At 45.7% G+C, this 16,033-nt stretch overlaps 1 protein-coding gene across 1 annotated transcript; it reads left to right on the top strand.

Moving 5' to 3' along the window:
* The first annotated feature begins 2,068 nt into the window (after window positions 1-2,068).
* On the top strand, window positions 2,069-14,735 carry LOC125287500 (rho GTPase-activating protein 35-like). Its single transcript, XM_048233371.1, has 7 exons — window positions 2,069-2,762; window positions 5,125-9,216; window positions 9,407-9,548; window positions 10,727-10,804; window positions 11,448-11,579; window positions 13,224-13,329; window positions 14,087-14,735. Exons 2-7 carry the CDS (start codon window positions 5,482-5,484, stop codon window positions 14,451-14,453), a joined length of 4,560 nt encoding a protein of 1,519 aa, XP_048089328.1. The 5' UTR covers window positions 2,069-2,762; window positions 5,125-5,481; the 3' UTR covers window positions 14,454-14,735.
* The last annotated feature ends 1,298 nt before the right edge of the window (window positions 14,736-16,033 follow it).

Below are 16,033 nucleotides of genomic sequence, written 5' to 3'. Positions count from 1 at the left end.
GAGACTTAGATACCTGTCCCTGCCAGGACACGTTGAAAGAACGCCCTTTAAGGTAAGATTCAAACCAGTCAAGAGCTTTTCCAGAAATTCCCAGTTCAGATAGTATAGAAAGGAGAATGTCATGGTTAACAGTATCAAAGGCTGCAGATAAATCTAGTAGAAATAATACTGATGACTGAGCAGAGGATTTAGCTACTCTCAATGCTTCAGTCACAGACAGAAGAGCAGTTTCAGTAGAATGACCACTCTTGAAACCAGACTGCATAGGGTCTAGTAGATTATTCTGATGAAGAAAGTCACAAACTTGCTTGAAGACCACTTTCTCCAAAACCTTTGACAAGAAAGGAAGAAGGGAGACAGGTCTAGTTCTTCACCTCAGTTGGATTAAGTGTACTTTTCTTTAGCAGAGGTGTAACCCTAGCCTGTTTAAAAGAATAAGGAACTATTCCAGAACTGAGTGAAGCATTAAATACATGTATGACTGCTGGTAGAACAGCGGGTGAGATAGACTGTAGAAGAGTGGACGGGACAGGATCCAATGGGCATGTTGTTAGACGGCTTCACTGAAGCAATTGAGAGACTGCTTCAAGAGGAGAGAAAGAGTCCAATGATGCTGTCATACTAACACAAGGCAAAGCCCTCTTATAGGTGCATGAGCACTTTTTTTAGCAACTTTTTCAGTGAAAAATGTTGCAAAGTCATCTGCTGACAGTGAAGTAGTTGATGGTGGTGGTGGAGGATGGAGAAGAGATTTGAAAGTAGAAAAAAGTTTTCTACTGTCAGTGGCAATACATTTTTACTTTAAAATAAGTATAAATACTTTTTTGATTCCGTGAGGACTCTGCATTTAACCCAATCGGTGAATTAGTGAAACACAAACAGCACACAGTGAACACACAGTAATCCCAGCGCAGTAAGCTGTCTGCTACAACGGCGGCGCTCGGGGAGCAGTGAGGGGTTGGGTGCATTGCTCAAGGGCACTTCAGCCGCGGCCCACTGGTCGGGGTTCGAACCAGCAACCCTCCGGTTACAAGTCCAGAGTGCTAACCAGTGGGCCACGGCTGCCCTGCCCTGCCCTTTAATAAATAAGTATTTATTAAAGTATATCTATGGTCAGACGAAGATGACTTATCATGTGAACATATTAATTAAGATGTAATATGAGCTTGAAATCAAATAAGAACAGTCAGAGCAAATCAAAACAGTAGGCCCATTTATTTCCTTGTTTACATTTATTTCCGTATGTCCCATCCGATGACATTCAGATCCCTTGTCCATCCCAATAGACAATTGGGTTTTCATCCTGACCAAAAGCTATACATCTTGCATATGATATCTTGCCATCTTCTACTCTAAAGTGTCTACTTTAAAAGCAGTTTAAACACAAATAATGTATTTAAACAACGTGACCTACCTGCCTCACAGTCAGCTTTGCTTGCTGAATAAGGGGGTGTGGCTCTACAGCAGTTCACTTTGGATGATACTGACCACTTTAATTGGCTTCTAGACATCCAATCAAATACATTTGTTCAGTTGGTTGGAACATAATAATAATAATAATAATAATAATAATATATTTAGACAGCCTAGAAAAGTTATGTCCATTGGAGTACAAGTCCTCTCTGTTAATTCTAGTTGGTATGCCTACTGTCACACTATGTATCCCTATAAGCACATTTTGCCAAAACATACTGCAAACAAAGTGTGGCATTTTGAGTTTCCTTGACTGAAATAAAATAGAGTAATATAATGATTTTATATTAGTCATTTTTGTCCACTATTAGCCTACTAACCTACTACTACTAGTTAGTAATAGGTGAGTCTTTCAAGCCTCATCCCATAGTTATTAATATTATAATTTGTTATTTATTATTATCATTGTTATTATTGTTGTTATTATTCTCTGTTTTATTTGGGATCCATAAGAATCTTAAACTTGAGTAGAAATACCCCAAGTTAGGCAACTGAATATTTTGCATTTTGTTTGTTTACTTGTTTGTTGTTCAGTCTGGTGATATTTCAGGGGGGGCATTATGGGCTGTGTATTGCAATGTATGTTTGTCTGCCTTTGTACGTTTGCGTTGTAGTTTTGTCCATGCGCCACTGGGCGAGTCTCCGCTTCTACCGCCTGCTCTGCTGATCTGTAGCCCTCTTTTTCCTCGCAAAAGGAGGGTAAGAGAATTGGGTTCGGGTGGAGGGCCGCCATTATTGGGAAGCTGAGAACCACTTTCACACATACGCAGCCTTTCACTTTAACTGCACGTTTTATGCAGCAGATGCTCGTGTTATCTGACAACGAAGCCAAACTGATAACTGTCAAGCCAGGCTTTTGTGCAGAGCGCGTATGTGATTTTTATCAGCGTATTATGGACACAACAAAGGACATTATAATTGGTCAAAAGCAACGTGGTAAGGCCGGAGGAAGGTAGTGAAACAGGCTCATGTCTCTACGCCCAGATTTTCTCTCTACACGGGAGAAAATGAATGCATTGCTGCCAGAAGAGTCCGATGTTTTTTCTTCCTTTTTTTAAGCAATCGCATGGAACGAACGTAGCCTATGCTGTAACTGGGAAACAACCATCGACTACATGACAATTTTAATTTATGCTTGACAAGCAGACATAACGGGAGGCACGTATTTGTTCTTGGTTGGCTTTTTAACCCATCAACATTCGATTTGACCAGAAAACGTTCATACCGGCAGAAAATGCCGTCACCACAGTCCTAAAAAGGGGAGATTGGAGGAAAAGGTGAATGCAATGGTATGTATTCAGTTTTTCTATGCTGCTTCGAACCTATGAATAATAGCGGTACACGGACCACACAATTAGCTGTCGCATAAATGAAACAAGCCCTGCCGCAAGGACTAGGTTACATGGGAGTCTGTTAATGATAAACATTATCGGAATTATAGGCGGTCACATTGGCTTAGGCTGAACGTCAGTGAGAATTGTGCAGTTTGGAGCTGGGATCTGCCAAGCCCTATTCTGTTGTAAGGCCTTGTGTGGATAGCGATTTTGCAGCGTTCATCTAATGACTCCTTTGTATGTTTTGGTCGCTCTGACACAACAGCAGCATTCGTCTGGGCAAGTGTGGACATCGTAGCGGCATAGGTTTTGTTGGGTCTGTGTCGGCATAGTAGGCCTACTCGCTCTTGTGCGAAAATGGTCTTTGTCCATTCTTCCTTGAAATGTTATAATACATTCTTTAGTCAACCTAGCTATTTTGCGTCACAAGGCCGTGCAGTAGCCCCTGATATAAGAAGCTACGCTACAATTGTTCCTCCACGAGACCAGGCGACTGTAGCCTATGTGCTCATTCGAATATCTCGGTAGTGTTTACCGTAGTCGTGCCAAATTAGTAATACCTCTCCACAATTACGCGAACCCCATGCTTCATTCGGCCTCAGTACTTAATTTGATCGTTAGAATTATAGGCTACTATTTTCTGCAGTAGGCCCGTATCCTTAATGTACCACATCAGTCCCAGATTAATGTCTGGTAGTTCAGTATTGTAGCCTCATAACTACCTGTTATTACCGGCTATTAGTGCATAGCCACCACTGCATAAGCTTCAAACTGCTAGCTAGGCCCTTCGTCGTGGGTGAGATTGAATGAGATTGAATTGAGTGCCACCAAATTTATTAGGCCCTCGAAATTTATCCTTCAGGCATAGCAAGACAAATTAGGCAACCATCATTATTTCTGACTAAATGTGCTGATTTGACTTCACCCAAAGACTGTGAGCAGAATAAAATTAACTGATGATTTGCTGTAAAGACTTTACTTTAAATAAAGTAAATTTGTGCAGATGCATTATATTGATATGGGAACACCCAGGCTATTATATTGATGTATTCTAACATTGCATTATAATAATGCTAAAACAGTAGTCATTCTAAATAGCTTCATAGCTATTAAATGCCTTGTAAATATGCTCATAATCCAAAGGGAACTTTTACACAAATCTATGGCCTACAGCTATTATGTATTTGGTAGATCTTGTTACATTGTAACATTCCATGAATGATTCGTGATCATTCCGAATCTTTGCCATTGAATGCTGAGAAAATATGTTCTTAAATGTGACCAGACAAAACTTACTGAATCACCCTGTTATTGTCTTGATGATGGCACGAGTACATACCCACCCCATTTTGTCACCTCAGGCCAAAGCAGTAGTTGATCTTTCCATGGGTGGATCTCATTGGCTGAAAAAATGCCACAAACGGACCTTACAGAAAACAAACACCACCAATATAGATGCATTTCTCATTACTATTCAGGTCATTTTGATTATAATCAGAAAGAGACATTAGTAATAGTTTTGTCAGATCATTCACTGTCATTGTAACTGCGAACATCTTGAAAGCACTGCAGTAATATTGAAGGACATGCAGTGAAAGGCCTGTCCTCACCACACATGGTTATTGGTCAGCAAAACACTAACAGCCTGCTTGTCAGGGGGGAGGCTGTTCCATTGATTTCATATTAGCCGAGTCCGACTGAAGACATGACAGTGGATTAATTTGATATGCAGGCAGATAAATTCTATAAAAACAATGTTTAGTATTTCTGTGAAAGGCATATGATTATTGTGTTACATGCCTGTTCATATCCCACTCTCAGGTGCAGAATTCTTGTGTCAGAGCGAGTTCCCATTCAATATAGATTCGTGTGTGTGTGTGTGTGTGTGTGTGTGTGTGTGTGTGTGTGTGTGTGTGTGTTCACAAAATACTGATTTTCTTACTCTTGGACTGAGACCTGCACTTGCTGTCTTTTTCTTTTCCATTTTGCTCAGAGGGAAGTCAGATGTGATTCACTAAGTAAATCTCATTTATTGGTTGTGTAACTTAACCTTAACTAATTACTAAGTCATCAATTACAAATTCATGGAATGACTTCACTTTTTGACGACGAATGGAAGCAGTTAATGGAATTAAGGCATACAATGACTTGGCTTTGTTATTCATTCTGTAATTCTGAGTTCTTTATCTAAATTGTTTTTCATTTAACTGCACAGTTAATTTTTCGCCACAGTTTGGTGGCACACTTGGATTAGAATTTTTCATTAACTTTAACAATTGGAATTTTCTGACTTTTTTTTCCCTTTTCTCCTCCTTAGGGTGTGATGTGACCTAGCCAGGTTTACCTGACAGCACCACCCCAGTGCACCCTGCAGAAGGAGATGGATTATACTGACATTTAATTTCTCACTTGGTGAAACCCGCCCTCTAGCCCTCTCTTCTCCGCTCTGCTGTGAGTCCCTTCACCATCTCCATTTCCTCTTGAATATGGGCAAAAAGCACGCAGCCCCAGTGTCCTCAAATTAAGTCAAGACTCCCACCTCAGGACCAAGGCCAAGCCTGGGGCCAATGTAACTCGATCAAGAGTGCTACTTGTATGAACACTGTATGGGCACCTGTCATAGTGTCCTCCATTGTCAAGCTTCGGGGCAAGGCAGGATGTGTTCCTGCAAACGATGATGATGGCGAAGAAGCAAGATGCCCGCGTACCCATCTACACCCTTGTGGTGGTGGGTCTGTCTGGGACTGAGAAAGAGAAAGGTCAGTGTGGGGTGGGCAAGTCCTGCCTGTGCAACCGATTTGTCCGTCCCAGTGCGGACGACTTCCACCTGGACCACACTTCTGTCCTGAGCACCAGCGATTTCGGCGGCAGGGTCGTTAACAATGACCACTTCCTGTTCTGGGGTGAGGTGGGACGCGTGCTGGAGGAGGGCTCCGAGTGCAGGATGCATGTGGTTGAGCAGACGGAGTTCATTGACGACCAGACGTTCCAGCCGCATCGGAGCACCGCCCTGCAGCCGTACATCAAGCGAGCTGCCTCCACCAAGCTCGCCTCTGCTGAGAAACTCATGTATTTCTGCACCGATCAGCTGGGACTCGAGCAGGACTTTGAACAGAAGCAGATGCCGGAGGGGAAACTGCAGGTCGACGGCTTCCTGCTCTGTGTGGACGTGAGCCGTGGGATGAATCGCAACTTTGACGACCAGATGAAATTTGTAACAAACTTGTTCAACCACCTGGGAAAAACAAAAAAGCCCATCGTGCTGGTTCTAACTAAATGTGACGAGGGCGTTGAGCGCTATATCAAAGACTCTCACACCTTTGCTATTACTAAAAAAAACTTGCCAGTTGTGGAGACATCAGCTCGTTCTAATGTCAATGTTGATCTAGCTTTCCTCACTCTAATCCAGCTCATTGATAAAAGCAAGGGCAAACCCAAGATCATCCCTTATTTCGAGGCACTTAAGCATCAGAGCCAGCTCATTGCCTCTGCTAAGGACCGTTATGAATGGTTAGTCAATCACATTGTGAAGAATCACAATGAAACCTGGCCAAACATCAGCCGACGCATGCAAACATCACCTGAGTACAAGGAATATGTGTTTTTGGAAGGTACAGCCAAAGCTAAAAAGCTCTTCCAGCAGCACACACATCGACTCAAACAAGAGCATACAGAGAGACGCCGCAAGGGATACCTTAGCACTTTGCCTCTCGCTCTTAGCTCCTTAGTGTCCGAGCTGGACGAAATTGAGCATTTAAGCTGGTCAGGTGTGCAGAAGGTTCTAGAATCTAAGAAAGAGTTTGACCACTGGTTTGTGGTGCTTGAAGATGCACCCTGGGAAGACACACCACACCTCGACAACATGGAGGACGAGCGGATACCATTTGACGTGTTGGACACGACAGCTGCCGAGATCATATTTGATGCTCACCTTGAGCACCTGCGCAACGAATGCAAGCGGGCAGAAATCCGGAAGGAGTTTAAAGCCAAGTTGATGTCCTCTCCGTTCGTAACGCCTGGGAAACCCTGGGAGGAGGCTCGCAGCTTCATCATGAATGAAGACTTCTACCAGTGGCTGGAGGAGCCGGAGTATCTGGACATCTACAACAGGCATCAAAAGGCGATCATAGATAAGGCGAAAGAGGATTTCCAGGAGCTTCTGCTGGAGTACTCAGAGCTGTTCTATGAACTGGAAGTGGATGCGAAACCAAGCAAAGAGAAGATGGGTGCCATTCAAGAAGTTCTTGGAGAGGAGCAGCGTTTCAAGGCCTTGCAGAAGCTGCAGGCAGAAAGGGATGCGCTGGTGTTGAAACACATCCATTTTGTCTATCACCCAACGAAGGAGACCTGCCCTAGCTGCCCCAACTGTGTTGACAGCAGAATTGAACAAACACTGGCCTCGTGTTTCCCAGCTCGGTATCCATCTTATACTAAAATGCACCTGAGTGAAAGCAAGGCAGACAGAATAAATTTAGTGATCCTAGGCAAAGATGGTCTGGCCAGAGAAATGGCCAATGAGATTCGCGCGTTGTGTAGCAACGATGATAGGTATGTGTTAGATGGCAAGATGTATGAACTGGTGTTGCGACCTATCGAAGGAAACGTTAGACTGCCTGTTAACTCTTTCCACACATCAACATTCACCCCTCATGGCTGCTTGTGTTTGTATAACTCAAAAGAGTCCTTGACTTATGTTGTAGAAAGTCTTGACAAATTGCGAGAATCGACTCTTGGCCGCAGGGATAACCACTTATCTCAGCTACCCTTGTCTGTTCTGCTGGTAACCAAAAGAGGTGTTGGCACATTTGGCGATATTGGTGCTGAGACCGCCCAAACACTAGTAGCACAGGGACAGCAGGTCGCGGGAAAACTACAATGCAGCTTCTTGGATCCAGCATCTCCTGGCACAGGTTATGGGCGCAACGCCAACGAGCGGCAGATCAACCAAGTGTTGAAGACCCTCCTCGATGGCAGGAGGAGTGCAGGTTTTCGTAGCAGTTCCCCTCCTCTGCCTCCTCTGCCTCCTACCATTAGAGACCTACAGCCTGAGCCTAGCCCTGAGGCAGATTTCCGCATCATCATGTGCCTAATGTGTGGTGACCCGTACGACGTTGACCAGCTCCTCTCGCCTTTCCTGCTGCCGCAACACTGTAGGCCGACCTCCAACCTTGCCAGCGACACATCTGTGCTTCTTGAGCAGATGGTGGGGGGTCACCGGCAGACGATCGAGCTCTCTCTCCTGTCCTACCACGCCACCTTCTCAATGCGCAAGACCAAGCTGGTGCATGGCTATGTCGCCGTGTACTCCGCTCGGCGCAAGGCCTCCCTCGAGACCCTGTGTGCCTTCCTGTGTGAAGTACAGGACATTATCCCTGTTCAGCTGCTGGCGGTAGGAGAGAGCCAGGCGGAGCTGACCGACTCCGAATCTGCCCGCGAGCTTCTAAATCAGGGCGAAGAGCTGGCCCATGAAATCGAGGGGCGTTTCACCAGGATAGTTTGTGGTGGAGGTGGGGTTATAGGTGGGCTTCACAGGTTAGACCTCCTCCAGCCTTTCTTCATGGAGGTCATGGAGAAGCGCTCTGTGGTCGAGGCCACGCACATGTACGAGAGTGCTCCTGAGGCGGCCAACACCAACGAGAATGTCTACTCCCCCCGCTGTGGGTCCCCCAGCCCTGTCACCATGCTACTGGACTCAGAGGAGGATATGGAGGCCTCGCCACCCTACCATGACGGCACACTGACCTCGCACGGGGGCTTTAAGATGCCAGATCTGGACTCGGGCGATGCATTCTCGGTCATCTCGGACCTCAGTACGTTCGAGAGCAAGCTCAACAACAAGGTGGCTCTCCAAGTGCGCCCGAAACCCAGTGTCACGTTTGACCTGCGGAAAAGTTTCAACCCGTACATGGACCCGATGACCCACCGGCGCTCGCTCACGTCCTCGGTGAACTGGCCGCCCGGCGGAGAGGGGGTTTACGACCCCTCTGACTATGCCGAGCCCATGGATGCCGTATCAAAGCCTCGTCCGAGCCACGAGGAGAATATCTACTCCGTACCGCACGACAGCACACAGGGGAAGATCATCACCATACGGAACGCCAACAAGATGCACTCCAACGGCGGCGGCAACGGCTCGGACAGCGAGGCGGAGAGCAGCTCCTTGGAACGGCGCCGGAAGCTTTCCGCAGCCGGGGTCAAGCCTCGACTGTACCGCGATCGATCCAAGCGCCTGGGGAAGTTCAGCAGCTTCCGGACCAGCTTCTCCATCGGCAGCGACGATGAGCTGGGGGTCCTCCCCAAGACCAAAGAGGACGAGGTGGGGGCCCTGAAAGGGGAAAATTCGCTGAATGAAGAAGGGGAAGATCCCAAGAAGAGGAACATCCTACGAAGCCTGCGCAGGCCTGGAAAGGTTTGTATTACTGACAGTTAAAAAGCTTTCTTTACTATTTTACTGCAGATCTTCCAGTAGTGTTCTCTCTAGTCACACAAGATTACATTATTACAAAATTACATCATGTAATATGATAATGCCATTTTGAAAGAACAGATTGTGGAACTAAGTGCCTTTTTCTAATGTCATTTTCTTTCTTTCTGTGCAGAAACCAAGACCAAAGCCTCGGCAGTCAATTACAAAGCCAATCGAGAGCAACTACTTTGGGGTGCCTTTAGTGAATGTTGTGTCCCCTGACAGGCCTATACCACTGTTCATTGACAAATGTATCCGGTACATTGAGGCAACAGGTAAGCAATTCCTACCTCGTTTCTTTCAATTAAGCAATCATCTTCTACTTGCAAGCACCCTAAGCATCTGTCAATGAATGCATTTTGAACACATCTCAATTGACTTCACAGATGTTGATCACATTCAGTGTCACAGAGGCATTTCCCAGGCGTTTATGTAGGCATTGTTATTTTGGCATGGCTCGGAGTGGGAAAAGGCCAGGAATGAGATTACACAGTAATCCTTATCAGAATTTGCCGGGTGTTGTGGGGAAACATACTCTTCCTCCCCAGAGGAGGTTGTTCAGGAGTTATCTGATAGAGGCACACTCAATTCACGTCCCGTCCACCGTGCAAGGTCCGAGAGGTCGATTCTGATGTCCAGCCAGCTGTTACACCCAAGTGTTCAGGCTTTCCTGAAACAGGGTGTTTGGGATGTTTTTGTACTTCATGCTCGTAACACTTTTCAATAGAACATTGTCTTGGAGACTTTTTTCACACTCAATCTAGTGCAAATGAAAGTGAAAAACTGAGTGTGTGTGTGTGGGGTGGGGTGGGGAGTGTGTGTGTGTGTGTGTTTGTGGGTGTGTGTGTGTATGTGTGTGTGTGTTGTGTGTTTATATAAGAGTGTGAGAGGTAGCAAAAGGGCCAAATCACGTTTCCTTTGTATTGTGCTTGATTTGTCACATTTTTCTGCCCTGCGGTGGATGTGGGACTTTCATGGTGTTTTGTTTCATCTCCATACAAGACCTCTGTCTAATTTTTACACACTGTTCTCTTCATGTGGCAGAATGTGTTGTAGATTACAGCACAGTCTTTCTCCAAATACCTGATCAAATATACTAAAAATAATTACAGTACAACGAGTCTGATGTTTGCAGATATTTGTAGGAATTTATTGGCCCCAAAGGACAGACTGTTATGGAGTATTCATGCATATCATTCTTGGTTAGAAATCAATTCAATATGCCTGTGCCTGCAAGTGCTTAGTTGGCAATGCAGTTTTGCACACACTCATGCATATACCTTTCTCAGTAGCAATCCTGCCGTTCAGCCATGGTGCTTCAGAGTCTAACGGATCTGTCCACTAGGTTCTGTGATTGTGCGGCGACACAATATTTGTCTATGGTGCAAATCCAGTGTGCTTGTTTACATGTAATGTGACATGTGGTCTCCTCTGCCTTGTCCTTCACTCCCAGGCCTGACCACAGAGGGTCTCTATCGGGTGAGCGGGAACAAAGCTGAGATGGAGAGCATGCAGAGACAGTTTGAACAAGGTAAGGAAGGAGCTCTGAGTTTCTGGCCCTGTGGTTGGAATTTATTGCTATTTTCTTTTACTCAAAATTGAACTTCAGATAGTCCTTTTTTCCCTGGATTACCTGGGTACGCCAGGCGCATAATTTAATTGTTCCATTCGCAGTGTTTTATTCTCAGTGTTCCATTCGCAGTGTTCTATTCGCAATGTTCCATTCGCGTAACGTTTGCTGCAACAATTAGCTTTCACTATAATTGTCCGGCCGCACCAGACTTGATGATGGCATGCACATCTGATTGGTCTTCTAAAAAAAAATTTCACTCCACGAATGGAATGTTTCAGTTACAGGCCTGATGTAGCCGGGCTGTCAGCCTCAGGTCTAGCAGTCATTATTGATGGTGTCACACATTCTCAATCTTTATAAATGGCCACCCACACACTTGATATAACACATATTGCATCAAAAGATACAAGTGTATTTTGGCATACAAGTGCCAAATGTACATACTTACCTTAGAAAAATGTTACTTATATATTTGTGTATATATATGTTGTAGTCTGTCACCTCCACTATAATTGAATGAGATTAGGTAACGGCTCACATCAATGCACATGTAATTGTGACACACACTCAATTCTCCCTCTTCTCATCCCTGTTCCCGTAGATCACGGTCTGGACCTGGTGGAGAAGGACTTCACTGTGAACACGGTGGCTGGAGCACTGAAGGCCTTTTTCTCTGAGCTGCCTGATCCTCTGCTCCCTTACAGCCTACAGACCGAGCTGGTGGAGGCCTTCAGTAAGCACTCACTTCTGCACTCACCTCCACTCTAACACACCTCAGCAGGCTACCTCACCCAATGCAACATGCACTCGAGCAGAGAAAGAGAAGTGTGTGTGTGTGTGTGTGTGTGTGTGTGTGTGTGTGTGTGTGTGTCTGTGTGCGTGCGTGCGTGTGTGTCACCTGGTTATTGAACTTTAGTTGGCTCGTTGGTCTGTACCTTGCTGGTACCGTGTTCCAGTAATTTCACTACTAAATCACAGTAATCCATAGTGGAATCTAAAGTCAGAGTTATTTGGATAATAGTTCCTTTTTTCCTTAAACAGAAACATATGCATGAAAATAGGCCTGTCTCTCAACAGCATATGCATCTGTGATAATGCATGAGCTCTGTTGCACAGTATCTGATATATGTACCATGTGCGTTATGAGGTTCTAATGTTAGGATGAAAACAGATTGCTTACTTTCCCTGCATGATAAATATACATCAGCACATGCTAGAGAGGGACTAATTGGCCGACAAGCTTCTAGTGACTCTTGCTTACTATAGAAAGCATGTTGACATGGTAAAAAACTCTTCTGTGTATCTGGTGTTTGCTTTTATGAGACGGCTAATTGAGAATTGTAGATGCGTTTTTTTTCTTCTTCTAATCTCTCCACTGTCTCACTCTACGACACTATTAACTTTGGCCATCTGCCTATTGCACAGAATGCTCCAGGAATCTCAGCATTTTGAGTAGCTCCGCAGAAAAAAATCCCACACACGCGCACAGACACACATACACACAAACACAAGCACACACACACACACACACACACACACACACACACACACACACACAAACACACACACACACACACACACACACACATATGCTCACACTCACACCGAACAGCCTGTTCCTGTGTCTTATGCTCTGCTGGTTGCTGTTTGGCCCCGAGGGCTGAATTAGGGTCACTTTTCTTGAGTCTGTCCGACTTGGGCAACAGGACAAATTCGGGTCCGGATCATCTGGTACTAGTCGACCAAAGACGAGTGAAGAGTTCACTACTGCCACAGCATATGGCTTCCAAGACTTTAGAAGGCCGATCACTTGGCAAAATACTAGTCAAATGTAAGATTGCACAAGTGTTGTGTTAGGAGTCTGTCATGTTATAGACCACAGTGATCTGTAAGTTGCTTGGGATAAAAATGTCAGCTAGTCATAAGTACTATATGTAAGGAGTCATATCACAGGCCATAGTGTTCCTCTTAGTCGAGATATGGCTTATAAAAGGTCAGATGAAACTTCAGAAACATTGTGACAGTGTGGCAATGCACAGGTGATGAGATAACCAGAAAACTATGAAAAAAATGTGTTAAAGGAACACAATGGAAGAAACAATATATATCCTTGGTGTCAATATTCAACGCCATTTATCGCTAAGATGGTACCCAGTTAGTTATAAACTTGCCAAAAGGGTAATGATCCTACCCGATCAACAGCATTACACAGTGCAATATCAAGCATTCCCGGTGTGAGTCACTGTAGCATCAGAATGAGTTTGAAGCCATTATTTTAAGGCAAAAGAACTGCATTGTGTTCCTTGAAAATAAAAGATGTGCATTTTGTTCTCTGTTCCTCTCTCTCTCTCCACTTCCCTCTCACTTGAATATGCAGAAATCAATGATCGAGAGCAGAGGCTCCACACCATGAAGGATGTGCTGAGGAGGTTTCCACGTGAGAACTACGACGTCTTCAGACACGTCATGAGCCACTTAAACAAGTGAGATCCACTTCCTTCACAGACACACTGTTAGGCTAACACAGCCGGCAGTGGAACTGCTTTAGTACGCTTTAAGCTGCATGCAATTTGTCAGATGCCAATGTGTTTTTTATTTTAGTGTGTTTACTTTGTTTACATTTTTGTTGTTAATTATACCCTTTAGTGGCAGGAAAACAAACATATTCATTCTAAAAAATAAGAAATAAACATCAGCCACTACCATCAGTATGTATCTTATTATCTCCAGGTCCAACGGTAGGCTGCGGACTTTAACTATAAACCAGCCTTAGGAGTGTCTCCCCCAGCCCATTGAGTTCCTATCCATTTTACTCTTTCACTTCATGTCTTATGTGCTCTGCTTCTCTCTTTCCATTTTGCCCCTCTGTCCTTTATCTATCTCTCTCTCTCTCTCCATCTTTTGCCACCCCTCTCACTCCCTCTTTTTCCATCTGTCCCTCTCCTCTCTGCTTCTCTCCTCTGCCCACTTCTATTGCCATCCCTCTCTCTCCCTCTCTCTCTCTCTTCTCCCCCCCTATTTCATCCTCCCTCTCTCTCTCTCCTCACTCCCCCCCTCTTTCTTCCTGGCTCTCTCTCTCTCTGTCTCTCTCTCTCTCTCTCTATCTCTCTCTCTCTCTCCTCACTTCCCCCCTCTTTCTTCCTCCCTCTCTCTCTCTCTCTCTCTCTCTCTCTCTCTCTCTCTCTCTCTCTCTCTCTCTCTCTCTCTCTCTCTCTCTCTCTCTCTCTCTCTCTCTCTCAGGGTGAGTCAGTGGAACCGTGTGAACCTGATGACCAGTGAGAACCTGGCCATCTGTTTCTGGCCCACGCTCATGCGGCCCGACTTCACCACCATGGACGCGCTGACCGCCACGCGCACCTACCAGACAATCATCGAGAACTTCATCCACCAGTGTGCGTTCTTCTTCTACAACCAGCCGCCGGCCGACTCGCCCACCGGCCCCTTCGGGCCCCCGGGGCCCATGGTGCCTTGCGGTCTGCCCCCGTCGCCCTCCGCAGCGCCTCCCTGTGGCCCTCCTACGCACCACTACATGCCCCTGCTGCAGTCTCCGCCACACTCGCCCCCGCAGAGCCCCCACCCGACCCCGCCCGAGCCACAGACGCTGTGAGAGAAAAACACGCACACACACACATTCACACATACACACACATACACAAACACATTCACACATACACACACAAACACACACACTCTCACATTCATACACACGCAAACAGACACACACACAAAAGCATTCTATTAGCACTCAAGCTCTTGAGCATTTGATGCCTAGAAGCTGCACTTACAGCCACATTCAGATTGCTCCCATGAACAAAATACATACATGCCAACACACACACACACACACACACACACACACACACACACACACACACACACACACACACACACCCTTAGACACTGTACATGGTCCTGCCAACCACACGCTAATGTTCATTTGCTCTGACGCATGTTATGTGTGTATGAGACCGAGAGCAGTGTTGTTATGGTCTTAACTACTGTTGTTGGGAGTTAGTGTATGATTGTAGTCATACGCACATTGCACATAGTAAAACTCTACACTTCAAAAAGTGCTGTACACTATTGGAATACGAGAGACTTAGCTGCTCACTTCCAACCTGATCTCCTGATCTCTGATATGATGCTAGTTGGGATGTCAATGGCAGCACTACTTGGCTGGAGTTGAGCTCTGTCAGAGCAGGAGTCGGTACTAAAGCTCTGTTCTAGAGGCTCGTAGAGGGCATCTGGGGGGCATCTGGGGTGGTAGTGCCCTAGACCCATGAGTTTTCATTTTAAATGAAGTCTTTCCTTATCACCCACCACCCCACCCTGCCACATGCACACACACACACACAAACACATACACACACGCACAAACACATGCCCGTGCACATGCGCACACATGCATACAGTACATACACACACTGAATTTTCACTTAGGGATGTGTGAAGCACTTAGGACATTTTCCGACCCCCATTCCCTCGCATCCATTCCGTAAACGCTAGCCCTCACCACGAGAAAGTGAAGTGTCATGGACGAAGAAGAACAAAATAAACAAAGTAAATTAAAAAAAAAAAGAAACACAACCTGCTGAATGCCTTTCGTCAGAGGGTGTCTCTTTCGTTTTCACTTCTCTGTTTCTCTGTGGATGGCTCAACGATTCCCTCAAAGAAATTAATCCAATCACCGTCCACCGAGGGCCAGCCACCAGACTAACCACTTAACTTGACTTGAGAAAAAAACGATTCCTATGTGTTAGCTCCCATGACCCCGTTTTTCCCTGTGGTATGTATGTCTGCTACAAAAGCCCCGCCACCTAAACCTGCAGAGCTTCAAGGATTGCAATGTGTCTGGGCTTCAAGGATTGCAATGTGTCTGGACTGCATTGGACTGGATTGAGCTGAGCCTGTGTGGAGGGCAAAGGGGGGAAGGTCGCTTCATGAAGACTTCTTCATTGTGTTTGTCCCTGATTCTCTCGACCTGACCACTGCTCAATGTCAGTCAAGCATCACTCTATCTCTCACTCTCTTTCCGGGAGCCTCCTCTTCCTCTGGAATGCTGGGATGTCTATGGATTCTCAGGTTGTCATGGTTTTGGGGAAGGGGGGGTTGTGGTGGTGGTGGTGTGGTGTGGGGGTCTTGTCCTGAAGGAGAGGTGGGGGGCGTAGGTCCAGGGATGCACTTTAA

The sequence above is a fragment of the Alosa alosa genome, chromosome 2, assembly GCF_017589495.1.
Source record: "Alosa alosa isolate M-15738 ecotype Scorff River chromosome 2, AALO_Geno_1.1, whole genome shotgun sequence".
NCBI lineage: Eukaryota > Metazoa > Chordata > Actinopteri > Clupeiformes > Clupeidae > Alosa > Alosa alosa.
Note: the sequence above shows the minus strand (reverse complement) of the source record. Positions and strands in the feature narration are given on the sequence as shown.